The following is a 24,958-nucleotide window of genomic DNA, read 5'->3' as shown; positions in this document are numbered from 1 at the left end:
AAATTCTACTTGCACCAGCAATGTATGAGAACCTATATACTTGCTAACACTTAATTTTGTCAGTCTTTCTAAATTTGGCCATTCTAATGGGTGTTAGTAGTATTCTGATCTGTGGTCTTAATCTGCATGACAAATTAAACTGAATGACAGGGCTGTCCCCGGTGACTCAGGTGGTTAGAGAATCCGCCTGACCCGGGTTCTTCTCCTGGTTCAGAAAGACCCCCTGGAGAAAGGAGTTGCTACCCACTCCAGCATTCTTGCATGGAGAATTCCATGGACAGAGGGGCCTGGTGGGCTATAGTCCACGGGGTCCCAAAGAGTCGGACACAGGTGACTTGTGGCTCTTTCCTAACACTGAGGTTGTATGTGTGCTGAAAGAGTCTAGTGCATGCTTGTAGCAGTGGTTCTCATTGCATTTTGAAGGAAGCATTCTGTGCCTCTGGGCACTCTGCTGTACCCTTTGGTGAGTGACATGTTTGGCTTTCTCATTGCCCAAGCCAACAGTTGGGTAGGGGGCAGGGAGAAGGCCTGGATTACCCTACATCTCTCCCCTACTCTTGGTCCCCCACGATCTAGTCACTCTGTAAGGCTCTTACTTTACCTCCTGAAGAATTCTCTGAGAGGGACTCACCTTTTTCTATTCCCACAGCCTTCATTTAGATCGTTATTATTTCTTACTCACGCTGTAAACTGCTTCCTAAATGGTTTTTCTACTTCTAGCCATTCCTTCTTTCCCTTCAGCCTAGCTTCCTATCAGGCTGTTCACTAAATAAGTTGATCAGATTTTTCTACTTCTTTCTTCATGTCTCTTTTAGAAGTTCACAGTTCTTGGTCTAGCATTTATAAAGTCCATCATGATAGTCTCCTACATACTTTGCTAGCCTCCTTGTCATTTTTATTTTTAAAACCTAATTTTGATAAAATTTCATACAGAAAAATTAAACTCTTTACCCAGATTCACCATTGTTTTGTCCTATTTACTTTAACGTTTTCTGTTTAAATACAGAGTTTCTTCTCTTTTGAAGAGAACGGAAGAAACCAGCTCTCATTTGAGAGTGTCTTGCAGGCGTTATGTCCATTTGTTCCTAAGAACGAGGACTTTCTCGTATAATCTTAGTACTTTTATCAAAATTAAGAAAACTATTAAGGAAATTGGTACAGTACTATTATTTAATCCACAGTTGTTCCAGTAATATCCTTCACAGCTATTTTCCCTGCCTCGTGATCCAGTCTATAATACATGTTGTATTTAGCTGTCTTTTGTCTTGTCTGCTTTTATCTGCAACAGTTCATCCACTTCTTCGTGAACTTAAGCTTTATCAAGTATAGGGGCCAGGTGTTCTACTGTCTACCATCTGTTTCCATGATTTTTGGTCTTTATTATTTCCTTCCTGCATCTTACTTTTAGTTTAATTTGCTCGTTTTCTGTTTTCTTAAGGTGCAATCTTAGATTGCTGGTTTAAGATCTATTCCGATGTAAGCATTTAAAGCTATAGGTTGCTTTCAGCGATGCTTCCTTAGGTGCATCCTGCAAATACTGCTGTGGTGCATTTTCATTTTCTTTCTTTTTTTTTTCCTCCCCCTCCCCTGCATTTTCATTTTCATTTAGTTAAAAAATATTTTCTTTCTCTTGTGATTTCTTTGTTTTCATATTAATGTTTTAGATATGTTGTTCAGTTTCCAAATTTGGGGGAGGTCCCTGCATATCTTGTGTGAGTTGATTGTAATTAAATTTCTCTGTGGTCATAGAACATTCTTTATATGGTTTCAGTCTTTTAAAATTTATTGAGTTATGTTTTATGGCCTAAAAGATGATCTGTTTTGCTGAACACAGCATGTTCACATGAAAATAATATATATTCTGCCATTATTGTTTCCTATTCTGTGAGTGGTTGATGGTGTTCAGATCTTCTGTGTTTATGCTGGTTTTCTTTGTCTAGTTCTGTCAGTTGCTATAAGAGTGATGGTAAAGTCTCCAACTGTGTGGAATTCTGTTTCTCCTTTTAATTCTGTCAATGTTTGTTTCATTTATTTTGAAGCTCTGTTATTGCAACCAACATAACACATTTTGATTGTTGTGTATTCCTAATGAATTGATCATTTTATCATTATGAAATATCAAGAGTGATACTACCCTCTTTATCTCTGGTAATACTTAAAAAAAATATTTTATCAGATATTGTTAATAATAAAACTGTGCCAACTTTCTTACGCCTAGTCTTTGTATGGTATATCTTTGTTCATCTATTTAGTTTCAATCAGTAGTGTTTATACCTTTGTCTTTAAAGTGCATCTCTTGTAGGGTCATTAAAAATATGTACACACACATATACTCAGGGGCTTCCCCGGTGGCCCAGCGATCAGAGCGCTGTGCTCTCACTGCCAGCGGTCTGGGTTCAGTCTCGGTCAGGGAACTAAGATCCTGCAAGCCACGCGACAGGGCTTTCGATAGTGGTCATAGTGCACATATTAAACTCGTCATATTTCACTTACGATTAATAACGTACTGCTTTTCTCTTAAAACAGAAAGTTCGTAACCTTTTAGGTCTATATTTCCCTTTTGTTGGTCAATCCTTAAGTCACGTGACCCCATGGACTGCAGCACGCCAGGCTTCCCTGTCCCTCACTGTCTCCCAAAGTTTGCCCCAGTTCATGTCCATCGAGTCGGTGATGCCATCCAACCGTCTCATCCTCTGTCGCCCTCTTCCCCTTCTGCCTTCAGTCTTCCCAGCATCAGGGTCTTTTCCCTGAGGCAGTATTTCCCTGGCCTCCCTTCTTGTTCTTTGATATATGTTACATCTGGGTACATTGTAAACCACAGAAATGATGTTATCAACATTTGCTTTAAGCAGTTATATGGTTTATAAAGAAATTGAGATGAATTGGTAAAAACAAAATGGTTTTTGTGTTTACCCAGGTAATTTCCATTTCATTTCTTTCTCATTCTTTGCTGAACATTCATTTTTTTTTGTCTGGTTTTATTCCCTTCAGCAGGAGAATTTCGTTTAGCATTTTGTATAGTTCCGGTCTGCTGGGGATGAATTCTGTTAGTTTTACTTGAAAATACCCGTAGTACCCTCTGTAATTCCTAATATTTTCCCTGGATATAGAGTTCTAGGTGGACAGCGTTCTTTTTACCGGTGTTCTCTTCTCCTCTGGCATTTACAGTTTTTGATGAGAAATCAGCCATTTGTTGGAATTTTGTTTCTGATAGTGATATTTTTTTTCTCCTGCTGCTTCTGAGCTCACCTCTTTATCTTTAAATAGTTTGACTGCGATGTACTTTGTGTTTATTCTGCATGTTGTTCATTAAATATCTTGCATCTAAATTTTTGTCTTTCATCAGATTTGGAAAAATTGGGCCATTAGTTCTCCAAATACTTTTTCTGTACCCTTTTCTTCTAGCATTTTACTTCCACATAAGTTGGAATATTTAGTAGTGTCTTATGGTTCAATGAAGCTTTTCATTTAGTCTTTGTTTTTGCTCTGCTCTCTACCTTGGATAATTAATATTTATCTAGTTTTACTTACTGTTTTGTATGTCATCTTCTTTTGGCTAGGTCCATCTAGTGATTTTTCTCCTTTGAAAAATTGTGGTTTTCAATTCTACAATAGAATCCATTTGCTTCATTTTTACTGTGCTGAGAGAATTCCTGTTTTTTTTTTTTAATTTTTTTTTTTATTTGTTTATTTGGTTGGTTCGAGTCTTAGTTGCAGCACACAGGATCTTCCTTTGTGGCACGCGGACTCTAGCTGTGACATGGGTTTAGTTGTTCCACAGCATGTGGGATCTTAGTTCCCCAGCCAGGGATCGAACCTGTGAGCCTCTGCATTGCAAGGCGGATTCTTAACCCCTGGACCACCAGAGAAGTCCCCTGTTTTTTTTTTTTTCACTGAGATTTTTGATTCACTAAAAATGTTTCACTTATTTGCAGGTACTGTAGCTTCATTTGAATCTGTATCAGTTCCAGTCTCTGCTTCATATCAGAGCCAGACTAAATTATTTTTCTTTTCTCCTGGGAATCTTGTGTCACTTTCCTGGTTCGTTATATATCTGGTAGTTTGGGGTTGTATCCTGAACATCTTGAACATTGAGATGCGAAGATTGGAGATGGTCTTACTCTTTTCCAGTGAGAATTACTTCCTTTGTTTTGATTGCTAATTTTCTTGGCTGGGCTTGCATTACAAACTCAGTTTCTTGTCTGTGCAGGTACATTGAGGGGTTAGAGATCCCATTTCTGGACCTTTCTTTTTCAGTATTACTCCCTTCCTTTTACTTTTGTCAGCTTAACCTTTCCCCAACTGAAAAGACTAGTTTTCCACTGGATGCTCTGACAGCTACTGGGTGCACAGCATGGATAGGGTTTAGTTTTTGTCTACAAGCCAAAGAGATGGAAACTTGCTCGCATAGGTCCCTGTCTCCCCATCTCCAAGCAAGCATGTGCTCCCCACTAGCTTCTCTTTGCTCTCCAGTGCCTTCAAATAATTGCTTTTTAAATTGGGCTCAGCTTTTGCAGTTGTTTTCTGTGCAGGGTTGGGGGGGTTTAGTATAGTTCCAGAAACAAAACCTGCCTTCTTTTTTACCTGTTCTTGGAAGCCGCCTGTTGTGGTTTTTCCTCCTACCCTGCTTGCCGTCCCTTCTGAGTTTCCTTTGCTGGTTCCTCCCATGTCCAGATATTGACGTGTCCTAGAGCTCCGTCTGCACAGCTCTCCTGTCTGCATTGACTTTCTAGGTCAAAAGCCAAGCCAGATCCGCGCGTGTGCTCACTCCTCAGCTGTGTCTGACTCTCTGTGACCATATGGACTGCAGCCCACCAGCTTCCTCTGTCCGTGGGATTCTCCAGGCAAGAACGCTGGAGCGGGTTGCCGTTCCTCCTTCAAGGGATCTTCCCAACCCAGGGATCAAACCCATGTCTCCTGTGGCTCCTGCGTGATTCTTTACCACTGAGCCAGTCCCGAATCCATGGCTAGTTATTTACGTATTTTCTTTGGCTGCTTTGGTCTACAGCATCAGAGTTGACAGCAAAGTTGAGTAGTTGTGTAGGCTCACAAAAGCCTATAGTGTTTGCCATTTGCCCCTTTATAGAAAATGCTCGTTGACCCCTGATCTAGGTAATCTTATGTAGTCCAGGAATTTAAATGCCGTCTATAACACCAGTGACTTATAAATTTCTTATCCCCAGCTTCAAGCTTTCTTCTGGACTTCAAGCTCATATACCCAAAAGCCTAGTACCCTTACCTATACAAACCTTAATATATCCTGATCTAAACTCTAGCTGTTTTTTCTACCTTGTGCTCCACCCTGAGTCTTGCCTAGTTCTATTAACAGCAGTTCCACTTTAACAGCTGCTCAGGCCAGAAACCTTTGTAGTTGTCCTTGACCTCTCTTTTTCCCATCTCTCACATCTGTCTGTAAGGAATTCCAGTTTGTTCTCCCTTCAGGATATGTCTAGAGTCTAACCACCTCTTACCTCCTCAGCCACTGTCACCCTACTCCAAGCTACCATTATCTCTTGCCTAGATTATCCCATAAAATTACTCTCCCTGCTTCTCCTTGTGCTCACTTATAGTTTAGTGCACCGCAGCAGGAAAAGAGTGGTCCTTAAATGTAAGTCAGATCGTTTCACTCTAAAGTTCAGAACCCTCCGGTGGTTTCTCATTTCACTAGGAATAAATCTGGAAGTCTCGCCAGTGTCTTTAGCACCTCACGTGGTCCTGCTGCCTCTCACGTGTTCCTGCTGCCTCTCACGTGTTCCTGCTGCCTCTCACGTGTCCCTGCTGCCTCTCACGTGTCCCTGCTGCCTCTCACGTGTCCCTGCTGCCTCTCACGTGTCCCTGCTGCCTCTCACGTGTCCCTGTTGCCTCTCACGTGTCCTTGCTGCCTCTCCTGTGTTCCTGCTGCCTCTCACGTGTCCTTGCTGCCTCTCACGTGTTCCTGCCGCCTCTCACGTGTCCTGCTGCCTCTCCTGTGTTCCTGCTGCCTCTCACGTGTCCCTGTTGCCTCTCACGTGTCCTTGCTGCCTCTCACATGTCCTTGCTGCCTCTCACGTGTTCCTGCTGCCTCTCACGTGTTCCTGCTGCCTCGCTGACGTTTCTCTCTGTTCTCCCCGGCCGCAAACTGCCTCCTGCTCCTGGAGAAGCTGGGCCTGTTCCCACCTCCCGTCTTTGTGTTGACTCTTTCCTCTGCCTGGGGCTCTGTACTCCCTCACTTTACTCGTGTCTTACAGAAATATGATGCCTCTTTTAAGTTTTTCCCTGACCACCTTGTTTAAAGCAGCGCACTCACGAACAAATGTGTTTATATACATGCCCATTAGCATTTAGGACTGCATAATGTGTGTGTTTGTTTGTTTTCCCCAACTAGGATGTAAGCTCCTTGAGGGTAGGAAGTTTTCTGTTTGGTTCACCACTCTGTCTGGAGTATCTGACATCCTGCCCAGCACACCAGAGAGCTCGATAAATCAGTTGAGTCCATGAATGTGTGAGTGAACAATCGCCATTCTGGCTAAACTGCTTTACTTGGGTTTCTGGAATATACTAGAGTCTATCCTGCTCCTGTTATTCTTTCTGTTTAGAGTCTCTCCTTTACTGTGTCCCCATCTGTCATCCTACAAGGCTCAGCTAAAGTGTCCACCCCTGATTAAGGTTTCCCTCTGAGTGCTTACCGTGTTAAGTGCCTCCCTCAGGTGCTCACGACACTGTATTGTAACTGCTTTTTGCCAGCACTTCTAGTTCTTAGAAGCCAAGATCTGATTTCTGTTTCTGTTTTATCCCCTGCATGTTGCATAGAAGGTAGCAAGTGCCTGTTGAATCTAGCTGATGTTAGGAGGGAGAAAGCAAGAGCATATCTTATGATTTTTGGAAGAGTGTTAGTTATGTAGATAACAAACCTTAGTCTTTCTGGTTGGATTAGAGATCAAGCATCTAGTTAGTATCTGTGGTGGTTTAGTCACTCAGTCGTGTCCGACTCTTAAAACCCCACGGACTATATAGCCCGCTAGGCTCCTCTGTCCATGGGATTCTCCAGACAAGAATACTGGAGTGGGTTGCCATTTCCTTCTCCAGGGGATCTTCCCCACCCAGGGATCAAACCCAGGTCTCCTGCATTGCAGGCAGATTCTTTACCAACTGAGCTATGAGGTTAGTATCTGTGTATCTCTTATTTGCAAGAAGTAGAAACTTAACTCCAGTAGCCTCAGATAATCTGGATATATTGTAAGGATGCAGTGGCAGTGAAGAAAATAGGGCTCTCAAAAGTATCCAAGATGATGAGACCCCTCCATGGAAAAGGGAAAGCCTCTTTAACAAATGGTGCTGGGAAAACTGTATATCAACATGCAGGCTGGACCCTATCTTATACCATACACAAAATCAGCCCCAAAATGTATCAGAGACCTAAGTGTAAGGCCTGTAACTGTAAAACTGAGAGGAAGTGCTTTTGATAGTAGTTTTGGCAGAGATTTCCTGAACATGACATCGAGCACTAGCAACAAAAGCAAAAATGGACAAATTGAACTACATCTAAACTAAAACCTTCTTATACATCAAATAGTTATCATACATCAAAATGTTTATCGCAACCAACAGAGTAAAAAGGTAGCCTACAGAATTGAGAGAAAATATTTACAAATTATACATCTTTTGAGGTTAATATCCAGAATATGTAGAAAAGTCCTAGAAGTTAAGAAGTAAAACACAAAGAACCCAATTAAAATATGGACTAAAGACTTGAATAGACATTTCTTCAAAGATGATACATAAATCGCCAACAAACATATGAAAAAGTGTTCAACATCACTAATCATTCAGTTCCGTCGCTCAGTCATTTCTGACTCTTTGCAACCCCATGAACCGCAGCACGCCAGGCCTCCCTGTCCATCACCAACTCCCAGAGTCTACCCAAACCCACGTCCATTGAGTTGGTGATGCCATCCAACCATCTCATCCTGTCGTCCCCTTCTCCTCCTGCCCTCAATCTTTCCCAGCATCAGGGTCTTTTCCAGTGAGTCAGCTCTTTGCATGAGGTGGCCAAAGTATTGGAGTTGCAGCTTCAAAATCAGTCCTACCAATGAACACCCAGGGCTGATCTCCTTTAGGATGGACTGATTGGATCTCCTTGCCGTCCAAGGGACTCTCAAGAGTCTTCTCCAATACCACAGTTCAAGAGCATCAGTTCTTCAGTCCTCAGCTTTCTTTATAGTCAACTCTCACGTCCATGCATGACCACTGGAAAAACCATAGCCTTGACTAGATGGACCTTTGTTGGCAAAGTAATGTCTCTGCTTTTTAATATGCTGTCTAGGTTGGTCATAACCTTCCTTCCAAGGAGTAAGCGTCTTTTAATTTCATGGCTGCATTCACCATCTGCAGTGATTTTGAAGCCCAGAAAAATAAAGTCAGCCACTGCTTCCACCGTCTTCCCATCTATTCGCCATGAAGTGATGCGACCGGATGCCATGATCTTAGGTTTCTGAATGTTGAGCTTTAAGCCAACTTTTTCACTCTCCTCTTTCACTTTCATCAAGAGGCTCTTTAAGTTCTTCACTTTCTGCCATAAGGGTGGTGTCATCTGCATATCTGAGGTTATTATTTCTCCCAGCAATCTTGATTCCAGCTTGTGCTTCCTCCAGCCCAGCGTTTCTCATGATGTACTCTGCATAGAAGTTAAATAAGCAGGGTGACAATATACAGCCTTGATGTACTCCTTTTCCTATTTGGAACCAGTCTGTTGTTCATGTCCACTAATCATTAGGGAACTGCAAATCAGAACCACAATGAGATATCTCCTGTAAGGAGGAGATATCTGTGAGGAGATATCTCATTGTTAGGATGGTTACTATTTTAACATTGTAAATAACAGTCATTGGTGAGGATATGAAGAAACTAGAGCCTTTATGCACTGTTGGTAGGAATATAAAATGGTGAAACCGTTAATGGGAAACAGTGTAGCGTTTCCTAAAAGTATTAAAGGTAAGCTTGCTACCAGAGGAGTTTGGGGTCTGGCTGCTTGCCACTGAAAAGCCAATAAACAGCCTAGGTTGGCGAAAAGGAAAGTTTGCTTTAATTCAGATGCTGGCAACTGGCTGGGAGGATGGACATCTGTCCAAAGGCTGACTCCCCCCTACTGGCAATCAGTGGGGCAAGAGCTTTTGTAGACAGAAGTGAGGGGAGGGGGACTGCATGCAGAAAGAGCGCAGTCATCTCTGGCACTCAGCTTCAAATTGGCCATCAGCGGTCTGACCAGTGTCATCTTGATTGTTTTAGGCACAGTTAATCTTCAGTTCCGAGGTCCATTTGTTCTCATTGCTTTGAGGCCAGTTCTCAGAATTGTGGCAGCTTACGTCATGCGTACAGTCTGGTCATCATATAAGACAGCTCACACAGTATGGCTCAGGATATCATCTGTAGTCCTTGAGAAGGAACAAAGAGTCCTTGACTATGCTTAATGATCACATTATTTTTATTTTTCTCCTTTGACTGTTTTCCTTTGTTTCTGCATTTCTCGTTTCTCTGATTAAGCTTATTCTTCAACTAAAGTTTTCCACAGACAAAAGGCAGGCAAAGGACATGGGACAGAGGGGCAAGGACCATAGGGTCTTGCTGTGTTTCTGAATTACCATGTGGTCTAGCAGTCCCACTTTGGGGTATGTTTCCGAAAGAATTGAAAGCAAGATCTTGAAGAGATACATCCACACCCATGTTCACACAGCAATAGCGGCACTATTCATAATAGCCAAGAAGTGGAAGCAACCTAAATGTCCATCGGTGAACTGAATAAATATGGTGTATACATGCAGTGGACATCAACTTGAGCAAACTCTGGGAGATAAATAGTGGAGGACGAGGAAGCCTGGCGTGCTTCAGTCATGGGCTTGCAAAGAGACACACACGACTTAGCAACTTAACAACAGTATGTGCAGCCGATTATTATTCAGCCTTAAAAAGAAGGGAGACTGACACATGTCCAATACGGATGAATCTTGAGGACATCATGGAAAGAAGGAAGCCAGTCACAAAAAGTCAAATACTATATGACTGCCTTGATGTGAGGTGTTTAGAGCAATCAAGCTCATAGAAAGTAGAATGATGCTCACCAAGGGCTGAAGGGGAGCTGGAGGACGATGGAAATGGAGTCATTGTTTAATGGGTATAAAGTTTCAGTTCTGCAGCATGGAAAAATTCTGGAGATTGATTACACAGCAGTGTAAATATATGTAACCCTGCTGAACTATACATTTAGAAATGGTTAAAAGGGTAAATTTTTATGATACGTGTTTTTTACCACAATAAAAAAATAATAAAAGCAAGGTTTATTATGATTATAAGGTCATAATTTGGAAAGAAAAGATCTAGACACAGATAACACTTTGTCAGCAAACTTTCACAAGTACCCTAGTTGGTTGACTCACTCAATATCCCTAGTTCAGACCTTCAGAAAGAGTTTGATTGCCTCTGGAAATTCCTCTTTTCTGTATTGGCAGTAATTTTCTGACCAGGCCCTGTTGTCATGCCTGTGAATTGCAAGGCCTTGTGTCAAGGATTCTTCTTTGGCTCAATCAGTGGCCACCTCTTAACTGGGGACTGTGAAAGAGGCAGTTTCTCTTATTAGAGATCAGTGAACGTCCGTAAATACATGCGTTCAGTTCAGTTCAGTCCATTGTGTCTGACTCTTCGCAACCCCATGGACTGCAGCACGCCAGGCTTCATACATGCATAAAGGTAGCCAGATATAATTTAAATAAGACATTTCAAATCCTTTTAAAGTAGATACTACTTTAGAATAATCATAAGGAAGATACAGTGGATGCTCTGATGAGGGACTCAGTTACCTGCTTTAGGACCAGGGCCCTCCTTCCAGGACTGGTGCCTGCTGAGGGCTCATAGCCGAGTCTCTCCAGGAATTGCCTCTGCGAAAGAGAGCTGCGTTGTCCACAATTATACCCCGATCTAGCGGATAGCTTGCATCTAACAATGGGGTATGGATGTGGGAGCTCAAAGGCCTGGCCCCATTGCCTTAACTTGGAACAGCTTAAAGAGCCTCGGCTTCAGCGCTCTGGGTAGGCTGAGCCGAGCCTTCTGGCATGGCAGCACTGTGGCTCTGGGGGCCTTCCTGCCCTCACTCACGCTCGGGGAGGGCTCTACAGTAAGCCTCATGCGCTCAGAGACTTCCCCAGAGTCCAGTCTAACGCAGAGGAATGTTTTGTTTTCCTGCCTTCGACTTTTTGAAATCTTCTCTCTAAAATTTCTTTTTTTCCATTTTCAAGGCTTACATGAGATGTTCAGTTTATTAATTCCGTCACTAGTTTCAAGCCTGTGGTATGATAGACTCTGAAATATGGCATTTTTTTAAGCCAGTATTTTTTATAAGATATTTTAAGAATGCAAGAAAATAACTAAGTTTTCTGAGAAATATTTTAAGTGATATTAATAGGATTTGATATTATTTTGAAAGTTCTTTTTTCATTGGCTTAACCAATTAGGATTTCAGTTTGACATTTTAGTCTTTTATTAAAACTGTCACCAAGTAATTAAAGTACACTGATTTTGAGGTACTTGATAATTCACTTTTTTTTTTTTGGTTTAGTTACTTCCCGTTAGTTTGTCTTCCCGCAGTGATATTCACAAGTAACGAACATATGGCTCCAGGGTCCCTGAGTGGGACAGAGGAGTGCGTGTGGAGCCTGAGTGTGTAATGATCAATCTAACACCTCCGTAACCGTGAAGCAGACTTTTGATGTAACTCACGTCCTTTTGACTCGGCAAGCCTTTGTTAAGAACCTCTTGCTTGTCGGACCCTGGGCCAGTCTGATGGAACAGCATGGCCCTGATGTCTCTGCCCTCAGGGGCCTGGCCTGGGGGAATGTATTGATTTGCTTAGATCTGTGTTCTGTTGCCCTGGGGATACAAAGATACAGAGAGAGTCTAGTCAGCTTTGTGTCAGACATGAGAACATTATTACCTATTAATATAAAATTTGTCATGGTAAAGAAAGAGGTTTGTATACAGAGTAGAAGTGTAATTAAGAGAGGATCTGTCAAAAGGAGAACATTTATAGAGCGGCCAAGAAATAGGAATCTGGCCTAGGAAGACCCTATGATCTATGTAACACATAGCTATTCCAGAAGTTTCAGAGGATCCTCGAGAAAAAGGGACAGATACTCAACCGTCCTAGGTGTTTGCTGAAGAGTCCAGTCATCTCCCACACGGAATCAGCGGTTCTTCTCCCTAGAGCAATGACTGCCTTACTTGTTTTTTATACTGTGTGGAATCTAGTAGAGTGCCTTGCGCATAACAAGTTTCACTAAGTGTAGGTTAAATTCGTTGGTGCTAGCGTGCTAAGTCGCTTCAGCTGCGTCTGACTCTTGTGCCGCTGTGGCCGGTAGCCCACCAGGCTCCTCTGGCGATGGGATTCTCCAGAGAAGAATACTGGAGTGGGTTGCCGTCCCCTTCTCTCGGGGATCTTCCCGACCCAGGGACCGAACCATGTCTGTTACCGTTAGTGTTAGTGTTGTTCGCTCAGTCGTGCCCGACTCTTTGCGACCCCGTGGACCCAAGTCCACCAGGCTCCTCTGTCCATGAGACTTTCCAGGCAAGGATACTGGAGTGGGTTGCCATCGCCTTCTCTCGGGGATCTTCCCGATCCAGGGATCGAACCATGTCTATTACCATTAGTGTTAGTGTTATTCGCTCAGTCGTGCCCGACTCTTTGCGACCCCGTGGACCCAAGTCCACCAGGCTCCTCTGTCCATGAGATTTTCCAGGCAAGGATACTGGAGTGGGTTGCCATTTCCTTCTCCAGGGGATCTTCCCAACCCAGGGATCGATAGTGCCACCTTTTAAAATTTCTCTATACCAGTGCTTTTCAAAGTGTGGCCTGTAGATCCAAGAATCTTTCAGGGAGCCTGCAAGGTTAAAACTATTTTCAGTAATGTGTGATAGTCACTCAGTGATGCCTAACACTTTGCAACCCCATGGACTATAGCCTGGCAGGCTCCTCTCTCCATGGAATTCTCTAGGCAAGAATAGAGGGATCTTCTCTAGGAGATCTTCCTGAGCCAGGGATCGAATTCAGGGGTCCCGCATTGCAGGCACACTCTTTATCCTCTGAGCTTCCAGGGAAGCCCATTTTCAGTAATACTATGACATTCTTTTCATTAAAAATTTTTGTGTCATTTGCCGCCAGGCATCTACAATAAGGTACCTACAGTAAGATCAAGAAATCTAAGTTGAATGCAGTTTAAAAAGCCAGATGTGTTTTTATTATATTGGTATCATGTTTATTATATAAGGATTAGGTAGGCTATAATGGTGGCTTTTATGTGCTATAAACACGAATATAGTATTTTGAATATTTGCCTTTTGTGATTTGGTGTTACTTACGACTATCTCTTTCCTCATTTTTTTAGGAGTCTACCATGGCTCAAGAATCTCCAAAAAGTTCAGCAGCAGAAATCCCGGTGACTAGTAATGGTGAAGTTGACGACTCTCGTGAACACGGCTTTAACAGGGTAAGAACCCTTCTGTCTCTCAACACAAAGACTCGTGATAAGCCCTTCAGAGTCTATTCATAATATAGGAATGTGTTCTTAGATTGACTGTATTCTGGAATCTAATATTATTATGGAGGGATGACTAGGTGGGTCATGTTAGTAATTTGTCCAGAATAAGCTTCTGGCTAGTAAAGCATTTAAGCTTTGATGTTACTATCTGTAATTTTATTGTATAATCAGAGCAAGAGTGTCTCTAATGATTTTGGCATATAACTTTATTAAAAAACTACTTTATTCTACTTGTGATAAAAATATTAACTATAGGTTATTCTTTAAAACATTGGTCTCTTTTCTTAGTACATAATCCCTAAGTAGGTGCCTCTTCATTTTGCTGTTTACTTTCTAGAGTGACATATTTGACTCAGTGGAAAATGAAACTTGGGATCTGTTTAATTTTGATCTGCCTCTCATTTGAAATTGAAATTTAATGCATTTAAGTGGAAACACCGTGGGTTTAGAGATAATGTGGGTTCAAATTTCAGCTATGCCTTTCCTAGCAATGTAACCTTGGCAGATATTTACTTATTCTAATCTCTCTAAATGAGAATTTTATTTTTATGGTAATGTTAATGTTAAATGATATTAAAATAAGTAATATGCCTAATATGGTCCTAGAAATGAGAGTGATGTTAATTATTTCTGGAGATATTTCCTTTAAACATTCCTTTTTGACACGTGTGTGTCAAACACTAACACGTGTACAACATAAAATAACTTGAAAAAAACAGTTTTCATATTCATGAAAAAGTAATGGTTGAAAGATACTTGAATTATTTTACAGCTTAAATTGGACTCTTTTACTTCATATGTTTGAGAATAAAGTTCTTTATTTTAGTTTAACAGAAGATAATACTTTACTTTTAATTTTTAAAAATTTAATCATTTTTTAAAATATTTATTTTTGGCTGCATTGGGTCTCCACGGCAGCACATGGGCTTCTCGTGTGGCAGGGGTGCGGGGCTCTGTGGTTGGGGCATGGGGCTCTGTGCTGGTGGCGCGGGGCTCTGCGCTGGTGGCGCGGGGCTCTGTAGTTGCAGCACACAGGCTCTCTAGTTGGGGTGCAAGGTCTTAGTTGCCCCACAACGTGATGGATCTTAGTTCCCCGACCAGGAATTGAACTCATGTGTCCTGCATCAGAAGGCAGATTCTTAACCACTGGCCCATCAGGGAAGTCCCCAGAAGGTGATATTTTAGATCACAGTTTCTCGTTCCCAGCATCATTGACATTTGGGGCCAGAGAAATTCCTTTGTGGAGGGTTGGTGCATGTAGGGTGTTAGCAGCATCCCTGAGCTCTTCCTAGTAGACGCCAGTAGCCCCTCCAGTAGTTAACAAGCACAAATGTACCCAGACATTGCCAAATGTCAGGGGTAGGGAGAAACTTGCCTCTGGTTGAGAACCGCTTTTTAGATAGATCATTTTAATGGACTTTTGGAAAATCCCACTCTATTTCACTTATTTTTGGTTCAAGGCATTTAGAAGAAATAGATGTGTCTTCAAGCTTGGGATGTGTTTTTAATTGCAAGTGTTTTAACTTGGTTTATAAGGACCAACGGGCCAATACCGAGTGACTGACAGAATTTGCACACCTGGGACTCACACAGCGCTGTAAATCAGCTGTGTGTGTACTCACTCAGCTGTGTCCAACTGTTGGCAACGCCGTGGTTGCCAGGCTTCTGTCCGTAGTATTTCCTAGGTGAGAACACTGGAGTGGGTTGCCATTTCCTCCTCCAGGGGAGCTTCCCGACCCAGCGATCAAACCGTCGTCTTTTGTGTATCCTGCATTGGCAGGTGGAAATCCTGAGCACTCGGAGGAAATTTTCACTTCAGGTTTTAGTCTTTCTGGTATTCGGAAACACTGAGATATGCTTGCATGTTAAGGAAACTCAAGTTACCATCCTTAGACACTCTACCAATAGCTTTATAAACTTAAATAACTCATTATACCAGGATTTTGGTTAATGACTGCCTTGTCTTATTTTTGGTAACAGCCCCTTTTTGCGAATCTGTCCTGCACATATTTATTGCATGTATGTTGTATACCAGGCACTAGGGATGACAGTGCCTGGGCCCCAACAAAATGACAGAGAAGCCTGCCACCAGAGAGTCGGTGTCCTTACACACAGTCTGGTGAGACTTTCTGTCTAGGAAGAGGGCAGCACGTACAAAATGCGGCATTGTTGTGAAGGCTCACCTGCCATCTTTAGCTTGGGGTGGTGTTTTGAGTAAAAAACGCACGTGTTGAGTGTGCAGCTCGGTGGGACCAGCGCCCGCACCAATCTGGAGACCATCTCCAGGCCTTTCCCAGCCCCCTCGCCCTCTTCTAGGCAGTACATGCCCCACCCTTCCAGAGTCATTCCTGTCATCGTTCTGGCACCACTGATTGCTTTTGACTGTCCTGAACTGCATGGAAGTGGAATGACGCTCTGCGTACTCTTTTCGGACTGGCTGTCACCCAGCATTGTATCTGTAATGTTGCTTTGGCAATATCTAATTCTTCTTTTCCCCTGGAGAAGGAAATGGCAAATCACTCCAGGATCCCTGCCTGGAAAGTCCCATGGACAGAGGAGTCTGGCGGGCTATAGTCCATGGTTCACAAGAGTCGGACACAGCAACGGCTGAACCACCACAGTTCTTTTTCACTGTAATACGATTTTCCATTGTGTTAACACACCACAGTGTGTTAATAGGCCCTGATTTGTTTATCCATTTGGTTTGTTTGTTTGTTTTGTTTTTAAATTTTCTTTTTTCTTTTTATTTATTTTTGTTTCTGGTGGGGTTTTGTTTTTTTAAAAAATGTATTTACTTTTTAATTGAAGGATAATGGCTTTACAGTTTGCTGTTTGCTCCGTCAAACGTCGGCGTGAATCAGCCTTAGGCGAGGCCTCGGCTGTCTCCAGTCTGCCCCGCTGGGGCCGTTCTGGTACAGGTCTTTCAGTGTGCACGATCTCCCGCTTCTGTGGGGGATTTACCATGCAGTGGAATTTCGGATCATGGGTATGTGGTGTTTGCCCTCGGTAGATTTTGTCAACTCGTTTGCCAGATGATCAGATTAGTTGGCAGTCCTGCCAGCGGTGAATCAGTGTTCTAGTTGCTCCACATCATTGCCAGTTTTTGGTGCTGTCACACTGGTAAGTTTTTGCCGTTCTGGTGAAATCATAGCAGTTGCCTCTTAGTTTCACCTTGCATCTCCTTGATGACTAATGACGTCGAGCATGTTTTCAGGTTCTTACCGACCATCTGAATGTTATCTTGTATGAAGTGCCTCTTCGAGTCCTCGGCTCGTTTTCCTGTGAAGTGGATGCCTTCTTCTAGGTCATCGGGTGCAGTTCTTTGCATGTTCTGAGTATAAGTCGTTTGTATGGGTCTGTGTCTTGCAGATGTTCATCTCCAGTCTGTAACTAGCTTTTGTACTATATTAATGGTATCCTTAGATGGCCAAAGGCTAATTTTAATGAAGTCCAGTTTATTAGCGTTTCTCTCCCTTTAGTGATTTTTGTGACCCTTGTATCTGCCTGTCCCTGTATCGTCAAGAGACTCCATCTTGTAAAAGCTTCTGTGCCTACACTTCTTGCACAGAGGCCTGTGATCCATCTTGAATTTTGTGGATGGCATGATGTAGAAGTCAAGGCTCATGTTTTCACATGATATGCATCGTTAATTGAAAAAAATTCTTTCTCCACACAGGGGCCTTTGCTGTTGACCGGGTGATCATATATGTGTAGCTGTATTACTTGGCTGACTGTGTTATTTCTTGGTCTTTTTGTGTCTTACCCACTTACTGAAGTCATTAAGTCTGAAATAAATAGCAGCTTCAGCCTTGGTACCTGGTAGTTCCTCTAGCTTCGTTCTTCTTCAGGGTTACTATGTACCTTAAACCTATTCATGAGTCTTTAGCTGAGTACCGTAATTTGCCTTTGAGTATCATTGAAAAGGTTTTTTTAATCCTTTCAAATTTTAACTTGAGTCTTTTTAGAGTGAAGTGAATTAACTCGTATATCTGTGTAAGTTCTTTGCTTACATAGTCAAAACCAGTTAACTTGCTGCTTTATAAGTTAACTTCTTACTTAATGTCTACTTCTCTTTTTGGAGATTCCCCTATAATGTTTCATTTTCTGCTGAGGGATAGAGAAGGGAAAAAGGAAATGTTGTCCCGGAGGTCTCCTCTTAATAGATATGAACTTTACCGGTAGGCAGAGTTCTTCCCTCCTAGCTCAGTTGGTAAAGAGTCCACCTACAGTGCAGGAGACCCCAGTTCGATTCCTGGGTCATGAAGATCCACTGGAGAAGGGATGGGCTGCACACTCTATTATTCTTGGGCTTCCCTTGTGACTCAGCTGGTAAAGAATCCACCTGTAATGTGGGAGACCTGGGTTTGATCCCTGGGTTGGGAAGATCCCCTGGAGAAGGGAAAGGCTACCCACTCTAATATTCTGGCCTGGAGAATTCCATGAACCGCACACATAGTCCATGAGGTCGTAAAGAGTCGGACGCGACTGAATGAGTTCATTTTCGCTTCACTTACCAGTAGGCAAGACTCCTTGGAAGCAACAATTCAGTCAACCAGTACACCCCACTTTACCTCCGTAAAGAAGCTCAACATCATAAAGCTTGTTTCTCTTTGTACCTGCTCTTATGAAAGAAAAAATATATCATGAGAGTTTCTTACATATTTAATATTTTAGAATAAAAATCACCTCTATGATCCCTTTTACTGAGCGAAAATAGTATTTCAATAGCATCCTTTGACTCCTTTAAACAAATTACACTCAAGATCTGTTAGGCATATATTTACCAACATTTTGGCACACTCCTTTATTTTCCTGAGCAATAAAAGGGAAATTTTATCAGTGTTTGACATTAAATTCATGTTTCTGTTTTCAGATAGATAAAAGTTCGTAGAGAAAGTGGGTGTAATGTACTAAATATTGCCTAGCATTGTATAGACTAGTAAAGAGAGATTGTATAAAAAACCACCTCATGACTCGAGTTTTCTAGTTTTGAAAGCGTGTTTCACTAATACACATCTTCTTTCTCACATACTTGATGTCTAAAATTATATGACTCACAACATTGTAAGTGAACTGTCCTTCAGTTTTAAAGATTGATAACAATGAATAAACCATATAATGGCTTTTATGTAATGCATATTACACTTTTAAAAGTATAAAGTCTTATACAAAAGTTTATATATATATATGAACGTGTTAGTTGCTCAGTTGTGTCCGACTCCACGACCCCATGGACTGTAGCCCGCCAGGCTCCTCTGTCCAGGGAATTCTCCAGGCAGGAACACTGGAGTGAATCTGGGTCTTCTGAATTGCAGGCAGATTCTTTGCCATCCGAGCCAGAAGTTAGGGTGGCTCGTTAAGCTGCCATAACCTGGCTGGCCAGTCGGTGTCACTGTTGCCCAGGCAGTGAGAGTGAGTCGCTGCTTCTGTTCTCTCTGTGTCTTGTTGCCACTGATTGCTTTTTCACTTGATTTCCCTTCTTAGTCTCCTACTATGAGAGGCCCTGGAGGGACTGTACCTCAGCATTCACATTGAAATAGAGGGTATAATGGGAGAATTTGCCCTAGAAACTCCCTGGTAGCAGCGTAACACCTGTTAATGTTTCGAGGTTTGTTACTTGTCTTAGAGGGGCAACAGCTATGTGAAGAGAGGACAGGATAATAATCTTAGTATTGTTGCAGTTCTTTACAGCAAAACTATTTTTTCTCCTAAATAAAAAGCAGTTGGTATTTTTTAAAGAGTAGTGTAAAGTTTAATCTCTGAAGAATACAAATGATTCTTTTACTTATAAGCTACATGCTATTTATAATTTATTCTGTTATATTGTTCAGTCACCCAGTCATGTCTGACTCTTTGTGACCCCCATGGACTGCAGCACACCAGGCCTCCTTCTCCCTCACCATCTCCTGAAGTTTGCCCAAGTTCATGTCCATTGCATCGGTGATGGTATCCAGCCATCTCATCCTCTGAAGCCCTCTTCTCCTTCTGTCCTCCATCTTTCCCAGCATTAGGGACTTTTCCAGTGAGTCAGCTATTAGTATCACTTGACCAAAATACTGGAGCTTCAGCAACAGTCCTATCATTTCAGCAACAGTCCTACAGTGCTGGTCAGAATATTAGGTTAGAAATGTGCAATCTGTACCATGAGTTTAAAGAAGCAAATACTAGCTCCTTGTGAGTTAAATGGAAACTTCTTATGAATTAAGTTATATTTGGCAGATTTAGAAAAATTACCATAGCTAAAATAAAACTTTTCCTCTGGTAGGCCCAAAACTAAAATTGCTAATTTAGCTTTTTCCACCTATGGACCTTGTCTCTAGAAAAACGTACGTCTGTACAGAACTGCCAAATCTTGTGTCCAGTTTCAAGGAGTTTAGGGTCACTTGAATTCTGCCTGTGGACCCTTGGGTTCCTATGTCTTGAATATTCCTGGTCTACAAGCTTTGAGTTAAATCGCAGAATGTTAATTCAGTAGAAGTACCTCGAAGACCCCTGGATCTCACTGCTGCAGTTTACAGCGGAGGACAGGGGCCCTGAGGCTGTGGTGGGACTGCCTGCACTGACTGGCTATACCAGAAGCTTACGTGACTGGCTATGAGCACAGTGTCGCCAGGCATGGTCGCTCACTGCCTTATCTCCAGGGCCTGGCAGCAGTGCTGCACGTGATTGATGCTCGGGCTTTCGTTAGATGTTTGGTGAGCGAATGAACAAGTATGAGAATGAGAACTAGAAACACAGTTTCAAGAGTTCCGTGGAACAACAGGGAGAAATGGACTCTTAGACTGGACACATCCTGTGTCCTTAATTTCCCAGCATGCACCATGGTCGCTGTTGCTGCTGCTGGAAATTTTCTTGTTTTGAAAGTTTCTATTGTTATTTTTCGTTTACTCTTTTGTTGTTGTTTTGTTAAATTGTTTCTCCATTCCCCTGTACTTATCAGTTTGGATACTGTACTTTAGCAGTCTGAAGACTTGAGAAAGAATAGAAGAATAGGAATTATAAGAGCCTGTTTGAACTTATTTCCTCCCCTCACCTTAATAATGTAACTGTCCATTCATGTATCTGCTTTTCCCAAGAGCTTGCAATTACATTTAGGACAGAGATAGTATATGCACACTGTGCCGCTTACGGATCACAGTGATTTCTCAATAAAAGATTGAGCTTTAGTCTGACTTAAATCTGACGCATTTCCTACCTCATTCATCCTGCCCTGGAGTTTGAATAGCACGTGACGACTGCTTCTGCGTCCCCTGGAAACTCTAGTAGCTCAGTCACGTTTGATGAGGGCTTTTCCCTAAGGCCAGTTTTTACCAGGTGTGTGTCTTGGACACTTTTAAAGGTATGGCAAATGTTTTTCAAGGATTGTTTAATCCTTGCAAATATAGCTTCATTTTAATATTTTCTTTTTAAAGTATAGGATATATTCTTAGTACTATTACCACAAATTAAATTTTAAAATGTGTTTATTATATATACATCTATTAAATTAACTCTGGATTTGTATTCCTGTTTGGGAAATAGAAAATTGTGAATAAACATAATTTTTAATGAAAGGCTGAAGCCCTGTGTATCTTAGTTATAATTTTTAGATTGTGCCTTTATAAACAAATGCTATCATAGACAACTTTCACTATCTAGGAGAAATTGTTTTGAATGTAGTTTTACATAAAAATATTTCCACAGTAATAGTTTTTGAATGAATTCGGAATTTTCTTGATGCAAATTGGTACATGATTTCATTCTTATCAAACTTCAGTACTACTTAGAATCGAGACTATAGTCTGGACGCAGGGGTTGGGGTGGGACCAAGAGAACAGACAGTCAACTGTCAGAAGATAGTGATGCTTTAAATTCTTGTTAAAAGTTTGTTGACTGACTGAGAGGGAAGTGGGCAGGGAGAGAGAAGTGAGATTGAGATTGTGTGTGCATGTATCTCTGTGTGTGTTGATAAAATGGGGAAAGCTGGTAAGCCAGGAGATTTGCTGTCTGGATCACGAGAATTAACAGATATGAGAGGAGACTGTGGTCATAAAATAAGTTGTTAGGTTTAAAATTCCAGAAGTGTTGCTTCCTAAGCAATGACAAGGTTCAAAGAGTGGCCCTGGGAGTCCCAGTTGCGTAAGTAGAACTGGGCATGGAAGATGAAGCGCATTGTAGCTGAGACCTAAGTGTAGGTTGGGTGTATTGTATTAGTTGAGTATATTTTTTTATCTGCCATTACACTTTTTTGGCCCCTTGTCTAACCACATATCACCAAATCTGAATCAAACTACCTACTTTACGCTTCCTACAAACATACTGAGGGAGGAAAAATTATACATCTTTACAGACTGTTATTACTACAGCCCATCATTCTACATCAGTGTAGGTAGACGGGCTCATGCGGTAGACTTTATTTCAAGTATTTCACAATTTATATTTTAAAAAACGCAACATACTACATGCTGGATGTACCATGTAGAATGCTTGATGAGCTGTGAAAACTCAGCTTAGATGCCTTATATATCGCTTTGGAAGGATTGCAGACTGAACACAGAATCGTTCCCTGAAAGTGTGCCCAGTGCAGCGTGCAAAACGCTGGGAACACCCAGGATAATAGTAGGAGTTGTGCATAGAACGGAAACCCTGGGTGTGTCGGCGCCCTGGACTGGCTGAGAAGAAGGTGAGTACGGAGTGGAGTAGTTTGGGCCATCCACAGGGCGGTGAGGGGTAGAAGTGAGCTGCTTGAGGACAGAAAGCGGTTCCCTATGGCAGAGCTCCTCAGGACGCAGACAGAGGGTTCCCTGCAGCACAGTCATCTGGCTTACTTGTTGGAAATTCTGACTCCTGGGCTCCACACTCCAACTTACCAAGAACTACAGCAGGCGGCTGAGAACTGCGTTTTTAGTAGTTTTCTCAGATGCTTCTTACCCAAGCTAAAGTTTGAGAACTGGCAGTTTACCGTGGCGAGCTGAGAACATGCTGCCCCTCCCTCTGCCCACTTGATAAGCAGAGTGTTGGCGAATAGCCCGCTGTGACCCAGTGTAATTGTCAGAGAGGGCACCACGAGGAGGCTAAGGACGCTGTGGTGTGCTTGGAGCCGGGGTGGGGGTGGGGAAGTCTGGTGGACCACAGCGTTGCTTCTGGCAGACATTCCTTATAAGTAGCTAACTGTCAGAACAACAGGAGATTTTAAATTACCAGAGTTCATGAAATATTTAACACAATTTTCAAGCTATTTCTTTTGAAATTATATAAATGCTATGGAAGGTTTTATCCGTTTTGAAGAATGAGATGTGTAAATTGAGAAAATTAAATTAAGTATTAGTATTATATATCTGCTGCTGCTGCTAAGTCACATCAGTCGTGTCCGACTCTGTGCGACCCCATGGACAGCAGCCCACCAGGCTCCCCCATCCCTGGGATTCTCCAGGCAAGAACACTGGAGTGGGTTGCCATTTCCTTCTCCAGTGCATGAAAGTGAAAAGTGAAAGTGAAGTCGCACAGTCGTGTCCGACTCTTAGCGACCCCGTGGACTGCAGCCCACCAGGCTCCTCCGTCCATGGGGTTGCTAAATGCTATTAGTGCCAGAAAGGAGTAAGGTAGATGGTCTTAGGGAGCTGCTGTCTTCAGGAAGAGAGAATACAGACAAATACTGTTGATGCCATATGAGAGGTGATGTTCTTAGCCTGGTATAGCATGGTGTGAGAGAAAGGGTATGAATGACTAGGGAATTGCTCTCCAAGCCAAATCTAAAGGATGAACTAACCAGATGAAGAAGGATAAAAATAGGCCCATCAGTAGGAGACCATAGAATTGAAAATTCACCATTATTGCAGTGGGGAGTATGGGGGCAGAGGTGTGCGAAATGCACCTGAAGAGCTAAGTAGGGATAAGGTTCTGTAAAACCTCAGAACCATGTGGAGGTTCTGACCCTACCTAAAAGTGGAGGACTTCAGACTTTACCTAGAATGTTGTAAAAACTTGAAGGGCCTCGTGGCGTGTGCACTTTTGAAAGTTGTTTCTGCCTACTGTTCAGGGAATCCGTTTCAAGGCTGACAAGAGACAAGGGAGTTTCAGCTGGGTCACCACGGGAAGAAGGAGAGAGAGACTGTGGACTCTGCTCTCAGCAGAGAAACTAGAGCCTGTAAAGGACCCTGAGCCATTTTTAAAGCTGCAGATAGGAGGAAAACCTGGAAGATGCAGCGTGAGGAAACTAGAGGGAAGAGTCTGTAGTTTATAGACTGCTTGGAGAATCCCTACTGATGGTTGGTGCTTACACTGCAATGCATGCCTAGCAATTCCTCCCTCTTAAGCTTTTTCCTCGTCTCTCTGGGTAAAAACGGGATTCTCATTAATAAATCTCTAGTTCTGCTTCATTGTAGTGTTGTGCATCTTATTAAGGATGTGTATTTTAAAGCAAATTTGCCGAACATTTGGTTTTTTGTTAATTTTGCACTAACTTTAGTTCAAAAGTAGATTACTATGCTAAATTATAAGATTACATTTTTAACCTCATACTTACTCTTACCTCTGTTAAAATATGCAAATGGAAACAAGTCATTTTGGTTGAAAATGAGCCACCCCTTCACAGCTTTATGGAAGCTTAACTACAAGTATTAACTTATGTCCTTTGAAAAGAAACTATACGTGAAACTGTTTTTGACAGAAGCATTATGTTTTAATTGTTTGAAGATTTAGTTTTGAAAACTATTAAATACTCCAGTATTACGGTGTTATCCTAGTAGCTTGAATAGGAAGCTAACTTCAGGTTCCTACTGTTTTATTGTACAGTTGTTAAGCATGACTTTGCAAAGTCTTCCACCTTGAGTTGAATGTGAGCAATATGAAAATGCCAAGTAGGGATTTCACATTGTCGGTTGCAACAGGCTCGTTGTCTCCCAAGTGCCTCCTGGAGACTGTGGAAGGAAGAGCAGTAGCAGCTGCTTTAAAAGTCACCAAGGCAGTCACAGCCTTACCAGTGGGGCGTCTAAGCACTCGAGAGTTGCGCAGAAGCACGCTTTAAAGGTCTTGTGAGCTATGGGCTAAGTTACGTTTCTTAGAGAATGTGTGTTTTACAGAGAGCATTCAACAAGCTTGTAAAATCCTGAGTGTTTTCTCACAAGTCATGCGTTCCTCTCTCAGAGAGCACATCGTTTTGTGTTGGAGCAACTTCACAGTCAGATAGCTATCAGAACGATGATTCTGTTCACACTCCGAATGGACCTATTTGTACCACTTTGGTTAGGCTCCTTCTGTTAGTAACAATTTAAGCAAAGGAGCCATAGTGCTTTTCAGATGTTACAGCTGTTTTACATAAAGGACAGGAGGCTCTTTGCCTGGAAGAACTTTTTGTTTGTTGAGTTAAGGACTCTTGGGAGACCATTGGGAGGGGTTTGAGTGAAATGTTATATCCTCAG

The 24,958-nt window shown here is 42.2% G+C and overlaps 1 protein-coding gene across 49 annotated transcripts in view; it reads left to right on the top strand.

Moving 5' to 3' along the window:
* Positions 1–24,958, top strand: part of ARFIP1 (ADP ribosylation factor interacting protein 1) — a 137,799-nt gene that overhangs the window by 37,121 nt on the left and 75,720 nt on the right. For all 49 annotated transcript variants that reach the window (XM_060400966.1, XM_060400955.1, XM_060400963.1 and 46 more), the window contains one exon: positions 13,407–13,508. In XM_060400966.1, coding sequence (XP_060256949.1) covers positions 13,416–13,508 — 93 coding nt within the window. In that variant the 5' untranslated portion in view covers positions 13,407–13,415. The remainder of the gene's footprint in view (positions 1–13,406; positions 13,509–24,958) is intronic.

The sequence above is a fragment of the Ovis aries genome, chromosome 17 (genome assembly GCF_016772045.2).
Source record: "Ovis aries strain OAR_USU_Benz2616 breed Rambouillet chromosome 17, ARS-UI_Ramb_v3.0, whole genome shotgun sequence".
Taxonomy (NCBI): Eukaryota; Metazoa; Chordata; class Mammalia; order Artiodactyla; family Bovidae; genus Ovis; species Ovis aries.
Note: the sequence above shows the minus strand (reverse complement) of the source record. Positions and strands in the feature narration are given on the sequence as shown.